This window comes from Tupaia chinensis, unplaced genomic scaffold (assembly GCF_000334495.1).
Source record: "Tupaia chinensis unplaced genomic scaffold, TupChi_1.0 Scaffold000146_1, whole genome shotgun sequence".
Taxonomy (NCBI): domain Eukaryota; kingdom Metazoa; phylum Chordata; class Mammalia; order Scandentia; family Tupaiidae; genus Tupaia; species Tupaia belangeri.
The window spans coordinates 3,429,877-3,449,388 of NW_006159616.1; the positions used below are offsets into that span (position 1 = coordinate 3,429,877).

The 19,512-nt window shown below is 53.8% G+C and overlaps 1 protein-coding gene and 1 long non-coding RNA gene across 2 annotated transcripts in view; one reads left to right on the forward strand and one right to left on the reverse strand.

Moving 5' to 3' along the window:
* CDA (cytidine deaminase) overlaps positions 1-14,109 on the reverse strand; it is a 26,515-nt gene extending 12,406 nt beyond the window's left edge. The window contains exon 1 of the mRNA XM_014586539.2: positions 13,678-14,109. Within this exon, the coding sequence (XP_014442025.1) occupies positions 13,678-13,831 (154 nt within the window). The 5' untranslated portion in view covers positions 13,832-14,109. The remainder of the gene's footprint in view (positions 1-13,677) is intronic.
* LOC114007246 (uncharacterized) lies at positions 3,107-9,896 on the forward strand. The gene is made up of 2 exons (XR_003548874.1): positions 3,107-3,506; positions 9,057-9,896. It is a non-coding gene; the product is annotated as an uncharacterized LOC114007246 (long non-coding RNA).
* Positions 14,110-19,512: the final 5,403 nt, after the last annotated feature.

Here is a 19,512-nt window from a genome sequence, read left to right on the forward strand (position 1 = left end):
TGAGACCCCGGGGCTCATTCTGGCAGACATCCCTGCTGCATGTCCTATTCCAGGGCCAGGAGGGCCGGTCACTCTGGACAAGGCGGGGAGAAGAAGGGGGCAACTGCACTTGAAACGTCTGTGGACTCTTGACCCACGGGGTGTGGCCCTTCCCAGGACCCTCTTGCTGTCTTCCCTTCCCTGATGGCTGCACCTCGAAGCGCAGCCTGGGAGCAGGGGAAGCATACCAGGGCGGCCACGGCACCCCGCAGAGGTCCCGGCCGAGGAGGTGCTGGGGTTTAGGAGGGTAAGCAGATCCCCCAGACTGGGATCTAAGAGATGGGGCCCTGCTCTGGTCTGAATGTTCGTGTTCCCCCAAAGTTCCTCTGTTGAAATCCTAACTCTAAAAGTGATGGCAGTGGGAGGAGGGACCTTTGCAGAGGTGATTAGGCCATGAGACTAACCATGAGGGGGACTAAGCCTCGTGAGCGGGTTTAGTACCTTGTGAAGGAGGCCCCGGAGAGCTGCTCTGCTCTTTCAGTCAGAGAGGACGCAGAAGGAGGTGCCCTCTATGAGGGAGTCGCCCTCACCAGGCACAACTTCCCGGCCTCGTGGGTGTGAGAAACATGTCTCTGTCGTGTGTACGCTACGCTCCCCAGGCTGTGGCATTTTGTTATAGCAGCTCAAACAGGTCAAGTCAAGTCCTGATTCAAAGTCTGAGCCTGGACAAAATTTCTGGTGCTGGTCACTGGCCAGGTCCAGAGTCCAGCCAGGGCTTTGTGTGAGTTATGTTGCAAAACAAAGTCTCAAAAGTGATAAATCAGCGAACAAATGAGAAACTCCCAAGTTCTGTGGAAAGTGCCCGTGATTACACTAGCCTCTGGCAATCCCCGGGCTGCCAGGGGAGGAGGCTAAGGCGGTCCTGCCCTCAGAAAGCTCCCTTATAGCAGGGGTTTTCCTGGGCAGCGGGGAGTCAGAGTTGCTCCCAGGAAACAAAAGGTCGCACAGATGGCTGATGAAGAAACCCCACTTTCAAGGAGGCAGGGCCCTGACAAGTGGCCGTGGGGACTAGACTTCCTGCTGCCCCACGGCATGTGGTGTGCGTCTGTGTCACTTCGCAGCTTGCCTTTCTCCCAGAGGCAGAGGCATTGTTCCCGTGTTCGTGCTCTATTTCTGCCTTTGAGTAATACGAGCGACTACTGCTCCCAGGTGGCTGACCACGTGGCCCTCAGGTAGAAATCCTATCTCCCAGACTCCCTTGCAGCATGGCGGTCTGGGACTAAGTTCTGGCCAAAGCCATGTGGTACTCCATGAAGTGGAAGCTCTGGCTCACCTATCTCTGTAAGGCGAGTTCTTACCTCTCACCTCTTTCTTTTTGCCTTCCGCAGGCTGGAAGGTTGGGGGTGGGGGCAGCTTTGGCCCTGTGGCCTGTGTCATAGGAATGGAGAAGCATAGAGATAAGGAACTCGGGATCCTGGCCAGCTCGTGGAGCAGTTACCCAACTGGCCTAGACCAACGGCCTATGCCGGATTGTTGTGTAAGAGAAACACAGAGTTCCGTCTTTTCTGTGAACTGCATTTTGGGATCTTTTTGCTGTGGCAGTATAAGCTATACCTAATACAGAGATTTGTGCTGAAAGTGAGATGCAATATTAACAGCAACAACAACAAAAACGAAAGTGTGTGGCATCGGGCTAGTGCTGGGCTGTGGGAATGAGGAAACACAGTGATGGGGGCCAGCAGGTAGCAGGGGAGTTAAGGATCTCATATGGCTGGCTGCCTGGTTCAAGTCCTGGACCCAGCGGCTTGAGAAACATGCCAGACGTTTGTGTGTGTGTGCGTGCCCAAAAGCCCAAGAGAAAAATGGAGATGGGATTGTTGTGTGGCAAACCCCTGGGGGTGATTTTTTGCTTTCTTTCTCCCTCACTGTCTCTCTCCAGTGAGTACGCACGCCCTATGATAAAACAAAACAAAACAAAATAAAACCCAGATATGGCAAGATGGAAAGCTGACGACTTTCATTCGTCTGTGACAGATTATTTGGTGAAGTTCCACCCTGTGACATCCTGGAAGACAGACCTGGCTCCCTGCCGTCGAGATGTCTCCACCTGGTAACGGGACTCGGCTGAGGCAAAGATCTGGCGAGGGCATCACCGTCCTCCCTAGCCTTGGAGTGGAGGCCTCAGTAGCCACCACTTACCTGAGGCAGCGAGGACGGGTCAGGCACGGAAGGCGGTCAGAAGAGAAGGAAATGGTGCAGCCAGTGCTGCAGGGTGCCCTGGGGCTACATCAGAGCCCAGGTTTGGATCCTGGGCCCACCTGAAAACACTGGACATGACAGCACACACACGTGATCCCGGCTGGCTGCGAGGAATGCGGCATGGCAAGACCCTGTTGATGTACGTCTCTTGGGAGGAAGGAAAGAAGAAAGGGCGGAAGGGAAAGCAAAAAAAAGGGTTGGCAGAAATGGGCAGAAGGGCTCGTTCAGTGTGGTCCTCCTGTGTGGTCATACGGAAGCAAATAGAAGAGGAGGTTCGTCCATTTTCGCTAGAGTTGGATAGCTAAAGAAGTCACAAGTCAGGCTCACAATAGCCTGCCATCCATAGAGAAGCCCCTGGGCCCCCAAGACTCCACCATAAGCATGCCCAGGGAGCCATGTGTCCCCACAGAGGGCATCCTCTTCAGCACCCACTTTATACGTGCAGCTAAGCACGGAAACGGTCAAGAAGGAAGCCCCCAGGGAGCAAAGCCAGGGGCCCTCGTGGACAGTGGACAAGGTTACCCCAGAGAAGGAGGGGGAGGGGAGTGTGGCCAGGCTAGGAGGTGTGATGCTTCCTGCCTAGTGGTTCAGTAACCAGCAGGGACGGGTGACTGCCGGGTGCTCCTTGTCCTCTTTTCCTCACGGGAGGCTTTATTGCTGTCCCCCTCCCTGCTCCACACTGAAGATCGCGGGAGTGGGGGTGAAGTGTTTCCAGTTTCCCGGTACTGGACTAGCGGAGCCACTTCTGGAGCAGAGGCAGAGGCTGTGCAGTGCTGCGGGACCTTGCTCTCAGGGCGGGTGCAGTCTCCCTCAGGGGGTGGAAAGTGGTCCCATGTGGGGAGCGAAGATGTGCACGAATACTTACAGGCCAGAGGGCGCCCCGTGCCAGAGACTGGTAATCGTGTCCAGTGTCCACTCTCCTAGGAGACTCTACTCAAGTTTAGCTAGACACATGGCTATCCAGCTGGGGGCCACATGTCCCAGCCCACCTTGAAGCTTCGTGTGGCCCTGTGGCGTTAGCCAGTGGAGTGTGAGTGATGCGATGGGTGTGAAGAGCAACCTCTAGTGACGTGTTTATGACAATGTTGCATGGCCTCTCTGATGCGGCAGAGGGGCTGGGACACGGGTGTGACAATATGTGCCAGTTTGAGCATGTGGATAGGGCCACCATGGTAGGGATGGCAGAAGGAATCTGATCTCCAGGACAAGCTCGCTGAGCCGCGCGGTGTGGCCCAAGTGCCCTGGACTCCAGCCCCGCCAGCCTGATGGTGAGAGAGAATTGAGCAGCCATCTTATCTGAGTCGCTGTGTTAGTACTTGTTTCATCGGCTTCCTCTGTTCCTCGACTCACACTCCTTCTTCTAAGGCCACGCCTTCACTGTGATAGTGCAATGTTTGTTCCTGCTGTATTTATTTGGAAACGGTTTGGTCATTACCTCCTCTTACAATTTTCCTACGTATATTTCTGTCGCTACATTATTCACGCGGGCAGGTAGGAGTGGTTAACTCGACCACTGAGCTCAGAGTTTTTAGGCTCCCAGGATCGTGTCCAGAACTGACAGAGGCCACGAGTCAGCAGGCCCCTGTGTTGGGTCCCTGGAGCCTTCCCACTAGACGGGATTCACACAGATCTGGGGTTAAAGCTGACTGCTAAGCTTGTAGAAGACCGGGCGCACAGGGCCATCACAGGTGTCCGTGTTGGAAGTTCAGAAGGGCCTCAGATGGGGACCTCTTCCTCTATTATGTGCAAAACACGGCAATGGGCCAATTAAGGAGAAAGATCGTTGTAGCAGAGAGCGCACCCACACTCCCCACTGCCCTGACAGTGCTGTGTAGAAAGAGGGCCATTCGGTTCCCGTCTGCCCTGGGACCCACTGCCATATGTCTCAGAGGATTTGGGAAAGAGAATGACTCTCCTTAAGGCTCCGTGTCCTCATTTGTAAGATGATAATGACAGGGTCTCCCTCATGGGCCTCTGGTGAGAATGAGTTGAGGTCTGTCTTACAAAGCACCTGGTCAGAAGCCGTGCCTCGCAGCGGCTGGCTACCATCGCTGCCAATCACATGAAGTCGAGGCCTTGGTGGTGGCAGGCCTGTGTGACCGACCCCCTGCTGCTTTCAGACAGAGTGTGACAGTGGTTCTGTCTCTACCCTTCAGGCACTTTTAAAAGTTTGTTTTAGGGCCAGCAGGTGTTGTGGAGGTTAAGGCACTGGATCCCACATGGCCAGCTTCATGGTTTGAGTCCTGGACCCAGCAGCTTGAGAATCATACCAGGCACGTGTGCCCAAAATCCTGAGAGGAGAATGGAGGAGAAGGATTGCGGCGTGGCTATCCCCCCGGAAGTTGATTTCTCATTTTTCTTCTCTCTGTCTCTGGCAAGTACACATGCCCTATAGCAAAAACTAAAAAAAAAAAATCTTCAACACTCAACAGGGGCTCATGCCAGGACCCTCACCCCCCCATCCAAGCCTTCTCAGTGAGCTGGGATCATGAGCTTGTGAGTCCAATGTGTGCTTGTCAACCAGGGAGCCAAACCCACGGTTTTCCATATGGATCCAATATTGCTTGAGCAGCACATTACTGTTGTACCCCTAAGGCCCTGGCCATTAGGCACTCTGAGATCCTTTCCATGACCAGTCTACATAATCTGGTGCCAACCAGCCAGCCTCTTGAACCTCACCTCCTCGCCAGGCGTGTTGGCCTCCAGCTGCTTCCCAAGGGTGCTAAGTTTGGTCTTGCTGTCGGGCCTTTGCACTGGCTGCTGCTGCTACCCGCAGCTCTCTTCCCTGTACATGCAGATGGCTCACTCTGCTCCGGAGTCTCCTCCAGTGTCACCTCCTCGGGCTGGCCCCATAGTGCAATGGTTCATGCTGTGCATAGGGAGCTGGATTCCACATGGCTAATGGCAGGTTCAGACCCAGCCACCGTGGTTTGAAAAAGTACTCTGGGCATGTGCACTTGCATGTGCAAAGTCTTGATGGGGTGGAGAAATGGAGGGCATGACCACACCTCACTGGTTTGTGTGTGTGGGTGCTTTCTCTTTCTGTCTCTCTTTGGTGAGCAATTTTTAAAAAATGTCACATCCTCAGAGAAGCTTTTTCTGATCACCTATATAAAATTACCCTTCCTCTCACTACTCCCAACCCTCTCTATCCACTTTGCCTGCTTTAATTTTTTTCACAGCACTTAACACTGTCCTGGAATAAATGTCTTTAGTATCGAAGTCCGCCATTACAGCGTAAGCTTTCTAAGGGCGGAGACCGTGTGTGTGTGTCATGAGTTGTAGTATGGGCCAGGGCCTGGGACAGTAACACCAGGGAGCTCTTAGTTTCTGTTTCAGACTAAATATTTGTGTCCTCCCAAAATTCTTATGTGGAAATCCTACCCCTCAGTGTGATAGTATTAAGAGGTAGGACCTTTGGTAGATAATTAAGTTCAGATGTACTCAGGAGGATGGAGCCTCCATGATGGGACTAATGCCAGCGAAAGAACAGGAGAGACAAAAGCTCTTTTTCATTATGTGAGGACATAAAGAGAAGGTGGCCAAGCCAGGAAGAGGACCTTCACCAAGGGCAGAATCTGCTGCACCTCGATCTTGGTCTTCCCAGTCTCTAGAACGGTGAGAAATAAATGCCTGTTGTTTAAACCACCAGGCTGTGGTATTTTGTTACAGCAGCCTGTCTTAGTCTGTTGTGTGCTATAGCAGAACACCACAGACTGAGTAATTTATAAAGACAGAAATTTATTTCTCAAGTTCCGGAGGCTAGGAAATCTAAGATCAAGGCACAGACAGATTTAATGTCTGGTCAGGGCCTGGTTTCTGCTTCCGAGATGGTGCCTCGAGCGCTGCGTCCTCCGGGGGAGAGAAGTGTTGCTCACATGGTAGAAGAGCGAGACAGAACACCCACTCCGACAAGCCCTTTATGTGGCGGCATTCACTCATTCATGAGGGTCTGTGACCCAAACACATCCCAACGGGCTCCACCCTCCTACACTGCCCACTTGGCAATGAGAGCTCGTCCAGAGTCTTGGAGAGGCGAATATTCCAACCACAGCACAGCCTGCGCTGATTAAAGCGGTGACCTATGACTGAACAAGCGTAACTGGCACTTCAGTGCTGGATGTCCAAGGTGCACAGAGTAACTGTATTTGGGATCTCTAGCAAGTTTAGGTGTAATTTTCCAACCTTGGTCCAAGAAACCAAAACTAAAAAAAGAGGAAGGAAGCCTTGGCCACATATAACCACGCTGAATGGCCAGATGATTTCATTTTGCCTTTCTGAGCCCACAAAATAGACCATCCTCTGCAGGCAGACCAGCTCCCTTCCTGGCATTGCCGTTGCTTATTCTGAAAGGCACGTGAGAGACAGGCTAGCATCGGCCTAGGGACCCGTCATTACAAGATTGGCCCGTAAAATATTATGATGATTGCGCTGTTACTAATTGCTTTCTCTTACGGGACATTCAGCTGCCAGGCAATCTGTGGAATACTTTTCCTGCATTATGTCAATTAATCCTCTTCACTGCTGGGTAAGGCAAATATTTTTATAAACCATTTTACAGAAGGTGAAGTGGGGGCTGGTGGCAGGAAGCCCGATGCTCCTATTGACCTGTAAGATACAGAGGACTGTTATTCTGTGTGGTGTTTCAGTGAGGCCGTGTGTTCACGTGCTCAGATGCTTAGCACAGGGCTAGGAGCGGAAGTTACCATGATATGAACGAGGTGAGCCGGGAGAGCAGAGCAATGGCAGGGAACATTGTACCCATTCTCCGGAGGTATCTTAGTGAGATTAGAGCAGTGGTTCTCACACTCACGCAAGCAGGCATCTGAATCTCCTGGAGGGTCTCTTAAAATAGCTTTCTAAGCCCCGTTCCTGGAGTTGCTGGCTCAGTAGGCCTGGGCCAGAACCCATGCATTCGCATTTCTAATTCCCTGGAGCTGCTGAGGCTGTGCGCCTGGGACCCATTTGAGAATCACTGGACTTAGAGAAGGTCACGTCCGTGTGCTTGACAAAATCCCCCACCCTCCCTGTTGCTCGCCCTCCCCACTGCACACGCAGCGTTTCCTGAATGAGAGCTGGCCTAACTCAGCCTGAGAGTCAGGGGTTTAGTAAAGCTCATCTTTGTAACGAACCACGCTGAGTGACAGGGAGAGGACAGACTGATGTTCCTGGGGGGAGGGCCGTGAGGCTGGGCTGTTGACAGCCTGCTTTGACTAACGATGGCCTCAGTAGAGGGACAGGTGTCCACCAGGGGATGCCTCCAGGCAGAGGAAGGAAGCCCAGGGAAGGAATTTGGAGAGCAGGGGCTGATCTGGGGGCAACCAGGTGAGAAGGCTTAAATCATGGCAAGTCGGATCAGCAATTAACCGGGATATCTCTAAGGGCCTTTTCCTTCATTTTTAGACAGGGACCAGGGTCTCGCTGTGTCACACTCCTCCTACCTCAGCCTCCCATGGTGTGCAGCACCGCGCCCTGCTCTTTTCTAGACAGGGTCTTGTCTCGCTGTCCAGACCAGCCTACGCTCACCGCGCTCACCCGCCTCAGCTTCCCGGAGCCGCAGGCCCACACCCCCACACCGGCCTTGGAGCACAGCGTGTTAGCTGAGCTGCCCTGTCGGGTTTACGCGGTTTGTTCCTCCCAAATTCATCAGAGCTGGTCCAATAAACCGACTGTCTCTGGATGGCCGATGGAGAGGAGAGGAGAGGAGAGTCGGAGGAAAGGAGAGAGCCCACTGACTTGAGGTCATGAGTTGAAGAAGGAGACCTTCTCCATCTTTGGGGTGGTGCCAGCAGAGTTGGCAGCGGCCACAACCGCGAGGTACTGCGTTCACGCACTGTCTCAGACCCTTGCTGGCCCTGAGGTGGCATCATGGCCGGGTGCATGCTCTACCTGCACCTGAGGGAAAGGACATCTGTGTGGGCCCTGGCACTAGGGGTGGTCCCCCAGGATTCTCCTCCTCCCCGTCCTAGTGGCATTCCACAGACACGCTGAGCATCTGCCACGTGTGAGGCCCGGGGCTGACTCCATCTGCCCTGCCCACTGTCTTCGGTTTCCCACCCCCTTCCTGCCTTCACTCTTCCCTGTATCCTCTCTCTCTATCTCATTTTTTTTTTTTGAGAGAGAGATTTTTGCTATAGGGTATGTGCAGAGAGACACAGAGACAGAGGGACAGAAAGTGAGAAATCACCTCCCAGGGGGGATGGCCATGCTGCAAGCCCTTCTCCAGTCTCCTCTCGGGATCTTGGGCACACACACACATGCGTCTGATGTGAGTTTCAGGTCACTAGGCCTGGGACTTGAACCGCAGTCGACTATGTGAAAGTTGAGCGACATAACCATTACGCCATCGGCTGGTCCCTGTGTCCTCGCTTTCTTTCCCCAGCAGCTCTTTCTTCGCCAGGAGCCCCACCTCCCTTGGACGCTCCCTTGGCTGTTCCTGCAAACAGTCACCCATGTGGTGCATCATGAGAGCGAGAGGCAGCCGTGGAGGCTACTGATTACTTTCCCAGGGGCCCATCTGGGAGGGCCACAGGCCCAGGATTAGGTCAGGAGTACTGGCGGGAAAACGATGGTGATTATGAGGTCCTGACAGCAAGGCGGGCTTTGCAGAGCCTTGCACTTAAGGTCAAAGGGACGCGCCCGGGCCGGGAGCGGAATTCCATGGGGGCTGGCGCTCTGTTTAGCAGGAGGTCACGGAACCGGGCAGACCAGTCCCGACATACACTGTAACTCAGTGTCTAAGTTCAGTGGTGCCTTTCTGCTTTCTGATCTTCTTTAATCACCGCTGCTGCTGTGTCAGGCTTTCTCTTGTGTTTCAGGTCCCCTCCTCGCCGAACCCGCCTGACTGCCTTCCTTTCCGCACATTGTCTCACTTCCTAACTCAGCAAGAGATCCAGGAATTCTGGCGTGCACCCTGCTGCGTCTCCTCTCCTCTCTGCCCAATTCTCTGCGCCCCTCCACATACCCACCTGCCAGCGGGGGGCCAGCATCAGCTAGAACTGAGCCTCGGTATCCTGCTTATAAGTGTGGGCACGTCGCTATTGGCTTGGTCTGCTTGGTACCGCCACACCCCAGCTCGAAGTAAAGGCCCACCCATTCCCCATGAAGGAAGGACATGTGGATCAGCTGGCCCACTCACACTGCCCTGTCATGACAACCACGATTGGTCTAGGGTTGTGCCTATGATCAGAGATGGGCCAATTAGAGCCCTTCCCTGGAAATTTTCCACCTGGAGTTTGTGGAGAAAAGTCTTTCTTTTCTGGGCGTGAGGTGCTAAGAATGAAGACCAGAGGCCGCCTGCACTCGGGTTCCCTGATACCTGGAGGGGGCCCAGATGCAGGAAAAGAGAAGAATAAAGAAGGATCTGATGACATTCGCGTTCCTGAGCGCAGCTGCCCTGAGATCGGATCTCCCTCACTCGTGTGGTTCTGATTGGTTTCTGTCCCTTACGACAGAGTGCTCAGACTAATGCACGTGACACCCACCAGGCCTCCCTCACGAGCAGGCTGCCCCAGAACAACCCAAGTCTGCCCTCAGCTTCCCACCTCGGCCAGCGCCTCGCCTGGCCACTCACCTGGCCCACCAGGCTGGAGGTCCTAAAATCATATCCCCTTCCTTCATCTTACTCCCACCGGGCCTGCTCTATCTGTCCCATACAGGATTCAGATCTCGCTCCTGTCCACTCCACTGGCCACGGTCCTAGCCCAAGCTGTTCATTCACGTATTCAGCAAACCTTAGTGAGGGCCAGTTATAGGCCAGGCCACAAGCTGACACTGTGGACAGATGCGTGACACTGCTTCCTCTGCTCCAGCCCTTCTGCTACCTGTGAGACGAGGCAGCCACAAAGACTGCTTTTACGTCTTCTTTTTCTTTTTTTTGCCAGAGGGTGTATGTGTTTGCCCGGGAAAGACAGAAAGGGAAAGTGTGAGAGCATGCCACAATCTCTTCTCCTTCATCTCCTCCTCCCTTCAGGACTTTGGACACACATGCATGTGCCCAGCATGCCTTCCAAGCCTCCAGGTCCAAGACTCGACCTATGTGGTGGACCATGTGGGATCCAGCCGCTGGTTGGCGTGGTACTCTTCTTAGTAACATTCCTTGGCTTCCTACTTCTTACTTCATCAAATCTTTTTTTATCTCTTTCTTTTTTTTTTTTTAGAGGTTTTTGCTATAGAGTGCGTGTGCTTGCCAGAAAGACAGAGCGAGAACGAGACACCAGGCTGGAGGTCCTAAAATCATATCCCCTTCCTTCATCTTACTCCCACCGGGCCTGCTCTATCTGTCCCATACAGGATTCAGATCTCGCTCCTGTCCACTCCACTGGCCACGGTCCTAGCCCAAGCTGTTCATTCACGTATTCAGCAAACCTTAGTGAGGGCCAGTTATAGGCCAGGCCACAAGCTGACACTGTGGACAGATGCGTGACACTGCTTCCTCTGCTCCAGCCCTTCTGCTACCTGTGAGACGAGGCAGCCACAAAGACTGCTTTTACGTCTTCTTTTTCTTTTTTTTGCCAGAGGGTGTATGTGTTTGCCCGGGAAAGACAGAAAGGGAAAGTGTGAGAGCATGCCACAATCTCTTCTCCTTCATCTCCTCCTCCCTTCAGGACTTTGGACACACATGCATGTGCCCAGCATGCCTTCCAAGCCTCCAGGTCCAAGACTCGACCTATGTGGTGGACCATGTGGGATCCAGCCGCTGGTTGGCGTGGTACTCTTCTTAGTAACATTCCTTGGCTTCCTACTTCTTACTTCATCAAATCTTTTTTTATCTCTTTCTTTTTTTTTTTTTAGAGGTTTTTGCTATAGAGTGCGTGTGCTTGCCAGAAAGACAGAGAGAGACAGAGAGATGGAAAACGAGAAATCGCCCCCCATGGGGAATGGCCACACTGCAATCCCTTCTCCTCCATTCTCCTCTTGGGATCTTGGGCATGTACGCACACGCGCCGAGTGTGAGTTTAAGCCACCGGGTCTGGGACTCGAACCATGGTCAACTACATGGGAGCTCAGCGATATAGCCATTACGCTAACTGAATCTTAATAGATCTGCTTGCCCTTCAAAAATCTCTCATGATCTGCCTTCAAAGAATACTACTACTACTAATAGCAAAAATAATACTTTGAATAGTAGTATGGAAGCAGCCACTTTTTGTAATGGTGAGACAGAAACTGTGGTAAACGCTTGTCAGGAATTAGCTCATTTAAAGCCTTACAATGAGAACAAGAGTCAGCTCGTTCGATGACTGGTACAGCATGGGCACTAACCAGTCAGAGCAGTTGCAGCTGCCACCCTGCCAGCAGGCCCGCTGGGTGCCAGCCCTGTTCACAGCAATCCTGGAAGACGGGTGTTAGGGTCTCTGGTTACGACTGTGAGAGCCGAGACTCAAAAGGGGGAAGGGTCTCACCCAGGGTCACACAGCCCGTAAACAGCAGTGCCAGGATTCAAACCCAGGAGCCTGACTCAAAAGCTTTCACCTCTTCAGGTCTCCCTAAGTCCGTGCTGTGCAGCCCTTTCTCTGGTGACACCACACTCTTGCTCGTCTCCTTCCTTCCTTCCTTCCACAGTCCCTGGTTGAAGCTCCCACCTCTAGCCATTGCAAAACGGGGTATCTCTGTGAGGACAGGGACTCTCATTTCTTCTCACTGCAACATCCCCGGCCCCTGGCATGTTACTGGGCAGCGTCGGTGCTTAGCACATGCCCGCGGGATGATCACTGTGCGGGTGACCGACTCACGGACTTCACTCAAAGGAGCTCTCAGGGGTCGCTCATGAGTGAAGATGAACCTCCTTTTTGCAGGCTTTAAAAAGAGAAAAGACCAGACATTCCGGTGTGTGGGATCGCTGGCTTTGGAGGGGTGACGAGGCTGCCTGACACCTGTTTGTCTAAGCACCTCCACACCACACTCCAATCCCAGTGCCAGGAAACTAGTGTGGAGGGCGGCACGTGGGCCCAGAAGATGCAGTGGCTTGACATGCTGAACCCCGGCCACTACCACCTGTCTGACCCCTCTGGCTCTCTAAACTTCGGGACCCTTCCCTCAGTCAGGTAGCAGTGACTAAGCGCCTGCATGGGTCAGCCAGCTGCTGCAGAGCCGCAGGAGGTCAACGGTGCAAAGTGCGACACAGCCCCTGCGCTCTGCAGCACCGTTCCGAGGGGGAGGTAGATGTGCCAAGCAGTGATGACTCCACCAGATAAACACCCAGGAGGGGTCAACACAGGTACTGGGGCATGTCAAGAGGCCCCTTTCTGTACCATCTGGGGACATGTGGAGGCACTCCAGAGACCCAAAGGCCGACTCTGTGTTCAAGACTGTGCAGTTGCTTGCGGGTTGCAAGGTTGATTGTGGTGGTTGGTTAATGTTTAATACTCCTTGGAGTCATCAGGCCTCGCCCTAGTCTTAAGGTGACACTCAGAAATTCTTTACTCCCCACAGAGCAGCAGACTTTGGAGTCAGAGGAGTCGTGGGTTCCAATCCCAGCTCTGCGACTTTTGGCCTTGGAGGTTATGCTTCCTTTCACATAGCAGCTCTCGCTCAGGTTACTCTTCATGCTACAGGGGATCAGGGAGCCCGTCTGAATGTTAGCAGACAAGGGCTTCCAGGAAGGGGGACTATAGATGCTCCCCCCACCCCCGCAACACGGTCCCTGCTGTCCTGCAGGAGATGGCCTAAGCTTAACAAAAACAAGTTTGGGTTTTTGTTCAAAGGAGCTTTTCTATAAACCAGCAAATCAAAGAAAAGGAGCTTAGGAGGAGGAGATTAGTGCAGATCCGGGTTCCCTCCCACCCACCTTCCTAGGCCGTGGTGCATTCCTGGACTCTGAACCCTGAACCCTGCCTAGCTTCTCTCCTCCAGGACCGTCTGCAAGGCTCACACCCCACTAACAAGTCACCGGCCTGGATTTCTGGCGTGTTCCTCTGGGCACCCCAGCACAGTGGGCAAGGGAAAAGAGAGGGGCTTCCGGATCTCAGCTCTGGGTTCCATGTGACCTTGGATAAGTCATGTCACCTCTCTGGGCCTCAGTGTCTTCATCTAAAAGTGGGCATGACACTATGTGGTTGGGGGAGAGTTGGGGATATGAGCTAGGAAGGCTTAGAAAGGTGCAGACAAGAAGGGTAGGAAAGTGTTAACCTCTCCCTCCCAGCCCACTGGAACAGCGGATGCCCTGAGCTGTGGCCTCCCCTTCCTGCCTCCCCTTCCACCTCCTTCCTCTGCCAATCTTCTAAGAACTGAAAGCTGGATTAAAGCAGCGGTTTTTTCCAAGCAGCTACACCCGCCATCCCCACGGTCTGGGCAGGCAAGCAGGGCAGGGGCCACAGTGGGCGCCAGGATGGGAGCTGCACTGCTGTCCTCCCCCTGTGCCTGCTGCCCTGCCTGCGTGTCCTCCTCCGACCCCGCCACCCAGGGAACCCAGGAGGGCACCTGAGGTGCTGCCCTTACCGGTGAAGATCCTCCCGTCCTCGGTGAGGAGGGCAGCGCCCACAGGAAAGTGACTGTAGGGACAGTAGGCAGACTTCTTGGCCTCCCGAGAGGACAGCAGTAGCTGCTGGACGAGCTCAGGCACCAGGGTGCTGGCAGGACTCTCCTGGGCCATGTTGGTCCCTCGGGTGGGCTGGCTGAGGAGTAGAAACGGAGCTGGCTGCCAGCCTGAGCTGGGCCCCGCCAGGACTGCAGCAGCTCCTCCCTGGGGGTGTGTCCCTGCCTGGAGACCCAGGCAAGACTGGAGCCTCCCCAGCTCTAGCTCAGCTTGAGAGGGATGCTGGGCGGAACCGGGTCAGGGAGGGGCGCCTCTCCTGGTCTGAGACGTCTGGGTGAAGTGAGCCAGCTCCACCTAGGAATGGTTCTAAAGCCTTAGGGGCCAAGTATAATTGCAACTGGGGAAGGATCTGACCTGCCAGGCCTGTCAGAGACCTCAAAACGTAGTCCTGTTCCTGCCCCCTGCCCTACCTCATCCCACCCCACCCACCCTGCCCAAGCTTGGGACTGGACTCCGGACTTTTTGACTCTGCAGGGCTGGGAGAACTTGGATGACCTCCTGGGCCAGTTACAGCCCTTAGAGCCTTCCAAGGTCTTTAGCTGCGCTTGGTCGTAAATGGAGACAGTGCCCATTGCCAACCTAGCTGTGTGGAGCTTGGGAATCAGTGATGGCTCTAGAACTCCTTGTAGAAGGGGCTTGGGTTGCTCATCAGACGGAGGGAGAGAAAGGGCTTGAAAATTTGCTTAGAGCTGTTATAGATCAGTCATATGAATGACGTTTTCTAAACATGCTTTTATTTCCACTTTTCATAAAATTAAGAAGTTAACTGCCCAGCTCGAAGAACAGAGATACTTACGGAGGATAAAGCCCTCGCCCTCTCCAGCACTGGCCCAGCCTTCCTTCTGTGAAGGGAACCAGCTGGAGGCTCCCTGTCAGAGTCCAGGAGCATCCGCTCACTCATTCAACGAACACTCATCGTGGTAGCTAACATCTCTTTAGCGCGAGGTGCCAGGCCCTGTGCTGAATGCCCTACCATAGCTAGATGCCATCGTTGCCCATGTTTACACTGCGCTCAGAGACCAAAGTCTCAGGAACAGATCTCCAACCGGAGCTTGTCTGCCCGAGTCCTGGCTGTCGTCCGCTCCAGCTCAGGAGCAGCTAGCATGGTGGACTGGCAAGGCCTGCAGGCCTCGGCGTCAGAGCGAGTGGTTGCACGTCCCTTTCTGCTACTCACAGCTCGCTGTGCTCCCGGCGGCTCAGCTCATCATTCTGCGCCATTCTTCCCTCCTTCCCACAGCGGGCCTTGCTGGTTCCGGCCCATGCAGGGTCTCGGTGACCATGCTTTAATTCTGCCAAGGAAGCGTCCCTGTATCTTTTGCTTTGCTTGTCTTAGAGGAGGCCTCTGGGCAGGCCGCCAGTCATTGTGTTCCCACTCCTTGGCTGTAGGTGAAGGCAGTCGGCCCGGGGGACACATCAGAGACCTCCCTTCTATGTTGAGTTGGTGGGAAGGCCGGCTTGTCCCAGGGGGGCTGTTAGGTTCAGATGATGTGACTGTTGCTGACGACTAGTTTCCCTCTGGCTAGAGAAGCCTGTTTGCAAGGGGAAGCCAGGTGGAGAGAGGCTGAGCAGAAGAGGGAGAGATAGACCACCGTGCAAGGGTCTGAATCCAGCCGTGCCTGAAGCTATGCTTTGAGATTCCCCCTAAGTGAGATAGTAGAGAAGCACGTTACTTCCCAGGATTGCTGTGAACATTGAGTTAGAGGACACGCAGACGGTGCCTGGCATGCTGCCTTGTACGCGGCTAATGCTCAACACGTGTTGACTCGTGTTATAATGGGTACTGAGTGTCAGGCCCTGTGCCGCGGAGGTGCCAAGTGCGGCACGTGGTACCTGACTCTGAGCATCTCACACTCTGGTCGAGGAGACAGACGAGTCAGCAGCACTGAGAACACACGAGTGGGTCCCGAGGCCCTGGTGACACTGCATGACCAGTTGTCTGGAGGGAGAGGTGGCGTGGGGGTTGGGGGCCTTTCCGGATGACAGGAAGCTAAGATTTCTCTCATGATGGAGGCAGCGCAGCTCTGCCCTCACCGGGGGGCATTCATTCTCCTGTAGGTTTCCTTTGCTCTCCTGCCTTGATTCCACAGCAACATCTATGGAGCAACAGAACATCTTATTAACAGTCATGGCAGTCTCAACACCACTGCTGACAGAGACCTTGCTTTTAAGAAGGGAAAATAAGTAAAGAAGTAGCAGGTGCGCCTGGGATTCACTGATCATGCCACAGGCTCTTGTCACTGGAATCACCCAGCTTTCTGGCCCAATGGGACTCGGGTAGTGTCAACTAGAAGACACCCGTGCATGACTCTGAAGTGCCATCCTGAAGGACATGCATACGCTCTCAGCAGCCAATGAAGGTGATGTCCTCTCTTTTCTACAGAGTCCATGGATCAGAGAACCTCGGGCTGAGTAACACTCATGGAAACTGTGCCCCCGTCTCCAAGACCATGGGCTCTGTAGTTCAGAGGTCCCAGTATACGAAGGAAGAATGCTTCCACCAGGAACACCAAAGGGTTTCCACTGATGTGGAAGTTGAGACCAATGCCTGGCCATTCCAGGCTCCCTGTGCCCCAGATGAAGCAAGGAAGACAGAAGGGAGGGGGTGGGCAAGGTTCCATGGAGGCTGCCATGGCCGGTCCTGGCAGTCCAGGGAGTACGCAGTTGCTGCTGCACGGTGGACCAGGACAGGTCTGTCTCCAGATCCCGTGAAACCCTTGGTGACTTCTAACTCCACGGCAAGATAAAAGTTAACAGAACATGACAGCAACCCAGGACGACCACGGGCTCACTTCTTCCTCAGTGAAGTTTGGATCCCGCTGGGCAAGAACCTCTGCTCACGTGAGGTTTGCTGAAGGCAAAGGGCAGTGGAGTGAGCAGTAGGGGAGAGATGCCTCATGGCTGGGGCAGAGGTGAGAGGCGAGTACTGTCTGCATTATGTCTGTCTATTCACTCTGCAGGAGTGTACTTGTTGGCGGTGCTAACTCTCCTTTCTTCCTCTGCTATTTTGCTTATAGGGTGGCTTGTTGGTGGTAGACCTTTGCGCATGGGTCCCCAATCCCGAGGCCGTGAACCAGTGCCAGGCTATGGCCTGTTTCCCCACCCCAGCCACACAGCGGTGAGTAGGTGATGAGCGGGTGAGTGAGCAAGGCGTCTTCTGGGCGTGAAGTCACTCCCCATGGCCAGCACTGCTGTCTGGGCCCGGCCTCCCACAGGCTTAGCAGCATTGATTCTCACGGAGCACGGACCTTCCTGCTGTGTGACTGTTTCAGCGTTTATTGCAACGTGGTCATGGTGGAAATGGGGTGCATGGTGGATGTGGCACATTTGGATCCTCTTGGGAACATCACTCCCCCTACCCTGCAACCACCCTCTACCTTTACCCTCCCATCTGTGAAGAGATTGTCTTCCATGAGGCCAGTCCCTGGTGCTGGGAAGGCTGGACATTGTGGCCTTAGTGCATAGATTATCAAGAAGGATTGGGACCAGCAGTTAGTGTAATGCTATATCGCTAGACTCCCATGTAGTCGACCGCGGTTCAAGTCCCGGACCCGGTGGCTTAAAACTCACGCCGGGCGTGTGTGCATGCATGCCCAAGATCCCGAGAGGAGAATGGAGGAGAAGGGATTGCGGCGTGACCATCCCCCCTGGGGGGGTGATTTCTCGCTTTCTGTCTCTCTGTCTCTCTCTGTCTGTCTGGCGAGCACACGCGCCCTATAGCAAAAACCTCTCCAAAAGAAAAAAAAGGATTGTGACCAAACCAGAGAAGGAGTGCGCCTCACCCAGGCTCCCTGGAGTACTGCTGGGGAGTGCACGTCCCTCTCTGAGGAAGGAATCGTGTGCTCCTGGCCCAGCCTGGTGGTGCAGGTGGTAGCATCCTGCTCTGCCGCGCTGGAAGCCATGCGGCCCACTGTGGGTTTGGATCTCGAGTTGGCCTAAAACATGCTGGATGTGCACCCACAGTCCTGGCGAGCTAGAAGCCTGGGGAGAGGGGGTCGCAGCGTCACCACCTCTCTTGGCTCACTCTCTTGCCCGTGAAATTAAAAAAAAAATGTTCTTGATTGATTGAGATACATTGTTTGGGTGGTAACATGCGGTCGTCTGACGGTTGAGTAACCAAGAAGTGGATCGTGACACTGAGGACCCGCTGTACTTGGCACCCCACCACACCTCCTTCCATCGTGACTCTTGTACCAAAGAGGCTGGAGGGCTTAGAAAGGGCATTTGCAGGTGATGTGGTGGCTAAGGTGCTGGACGGCCATATGGCTAACTGTGGTTCGAGTCCTGGACCTGGCGACTTGCTTTCTCACTTTTCTTCTCCCTCTGCATAGAATTTCCACATGTCCCCCAACTTCTGCGGCGATGATGCAGCAAACCAGAAGGGGAAGGTTAGAATCGAGGACTGGGGGCAGTGACTGTGGGAATGGTCTGGTCTGCTGTGGTGGGAGAGCTCAGTTCTTCCGAGGCAGTGCAGTGGAGGCCCCAGGGCCAGGCCGGCTCCTGGCCGCTGGGTGTGGAGCAGGAGTGTTGCCGTTTCGCGCTGTGGCAGCTCTCCTGACTGTGCCATGGAAGCCAGGTTCTTGGGTGGCTGTGGAGGCAGAAGCTCTCCTGCCAGCCTAGTTTCGTAGTGGGGTTTGAGGGTTATTTCTAGAAGCCTGGAGTCTGTCTCCAGTCACCTGAGTCAATCCGTTCCCTTTAAACTGCCTAGTAGACTCTTGTCTGCAGTGGGACCCTGACCAATACGCTGTTCTTCGTTTTTGTTTCTCACCCCTCCTCGCTGTCCGCCCCCCTTTTTTCCCTTTTTATTAATTTACTACATTCCCCCCAACTCATTGGAAAGTATGCATTTTCTTTTTCTTCCTTTAGTTGTTATTCATATTTACGTTAATTTTCGTATTGATTTCTTTCTTTCTTTCTTTTTTGAGAGATTTTTGCTATGGGGTGCATGCGCTTGTCAGAAAGACAGAGAGAGACAGAGAGACAGAAAGCGAGAAATCACCCCCCAGGAGGGATGGCCATGCCGCAATCCCTTCTCCTCCATTCTCCTCTCGGGATCTTGGGCATGCAAGCACAAGTGCCCAGTGTGAGTTTAAGCCACCCGGTCTGGGACTCGAACCGTGGTTGGCTACATGGGAGTTCAGTGACATAGCCATTACGCTAACTGCTGGTCCCTCCCTATTGATTTCTAAGGCTGATTGACATAGACATTTTCCTTCCCAACAGACGTCTTAGCACGTGCTCCTTGCGGGCTGGCCTTGCACCTCTTTACTTCTAAAAAGTTGTGCAGAACTGACCCTGCTGCAGAATGGTTAGGGAAGGTGGGTCCCATGTGACTGAGCAAGGTTTGAATTCTGGCCCTGGCAGCTTAAAAAACACCTGGGTGCATGTGCATGTGTATCCTAAATCCCAACAGGATGGGGAAATAGAGGAGAAGGGATTGCAAGCTGTCCACACCTCATTGGGGGAGGAGGTGCTTTCTTCCTCCTTCTCTCTGCCTCTCTGGTGAGTGCGTGTACCCTGTTTTTTATTTAAAAATTTTTTTGGAGAAATTTTTTGTTATTTATTTATTTATTTTTTGCTATAGGGCGCGTGCGTTTGCCAGAAAGACAGAGAGAGACAGAGAGACAGAAAGCGAGAAATCACACCCCAGGGGGGAATGGCCACGCTGCAATCCCTTCTCCTCCATTCTCCTCTCGGGATCTTGGGCATGCATGCACACACGCCCAGCGTGAGTTTAAGCC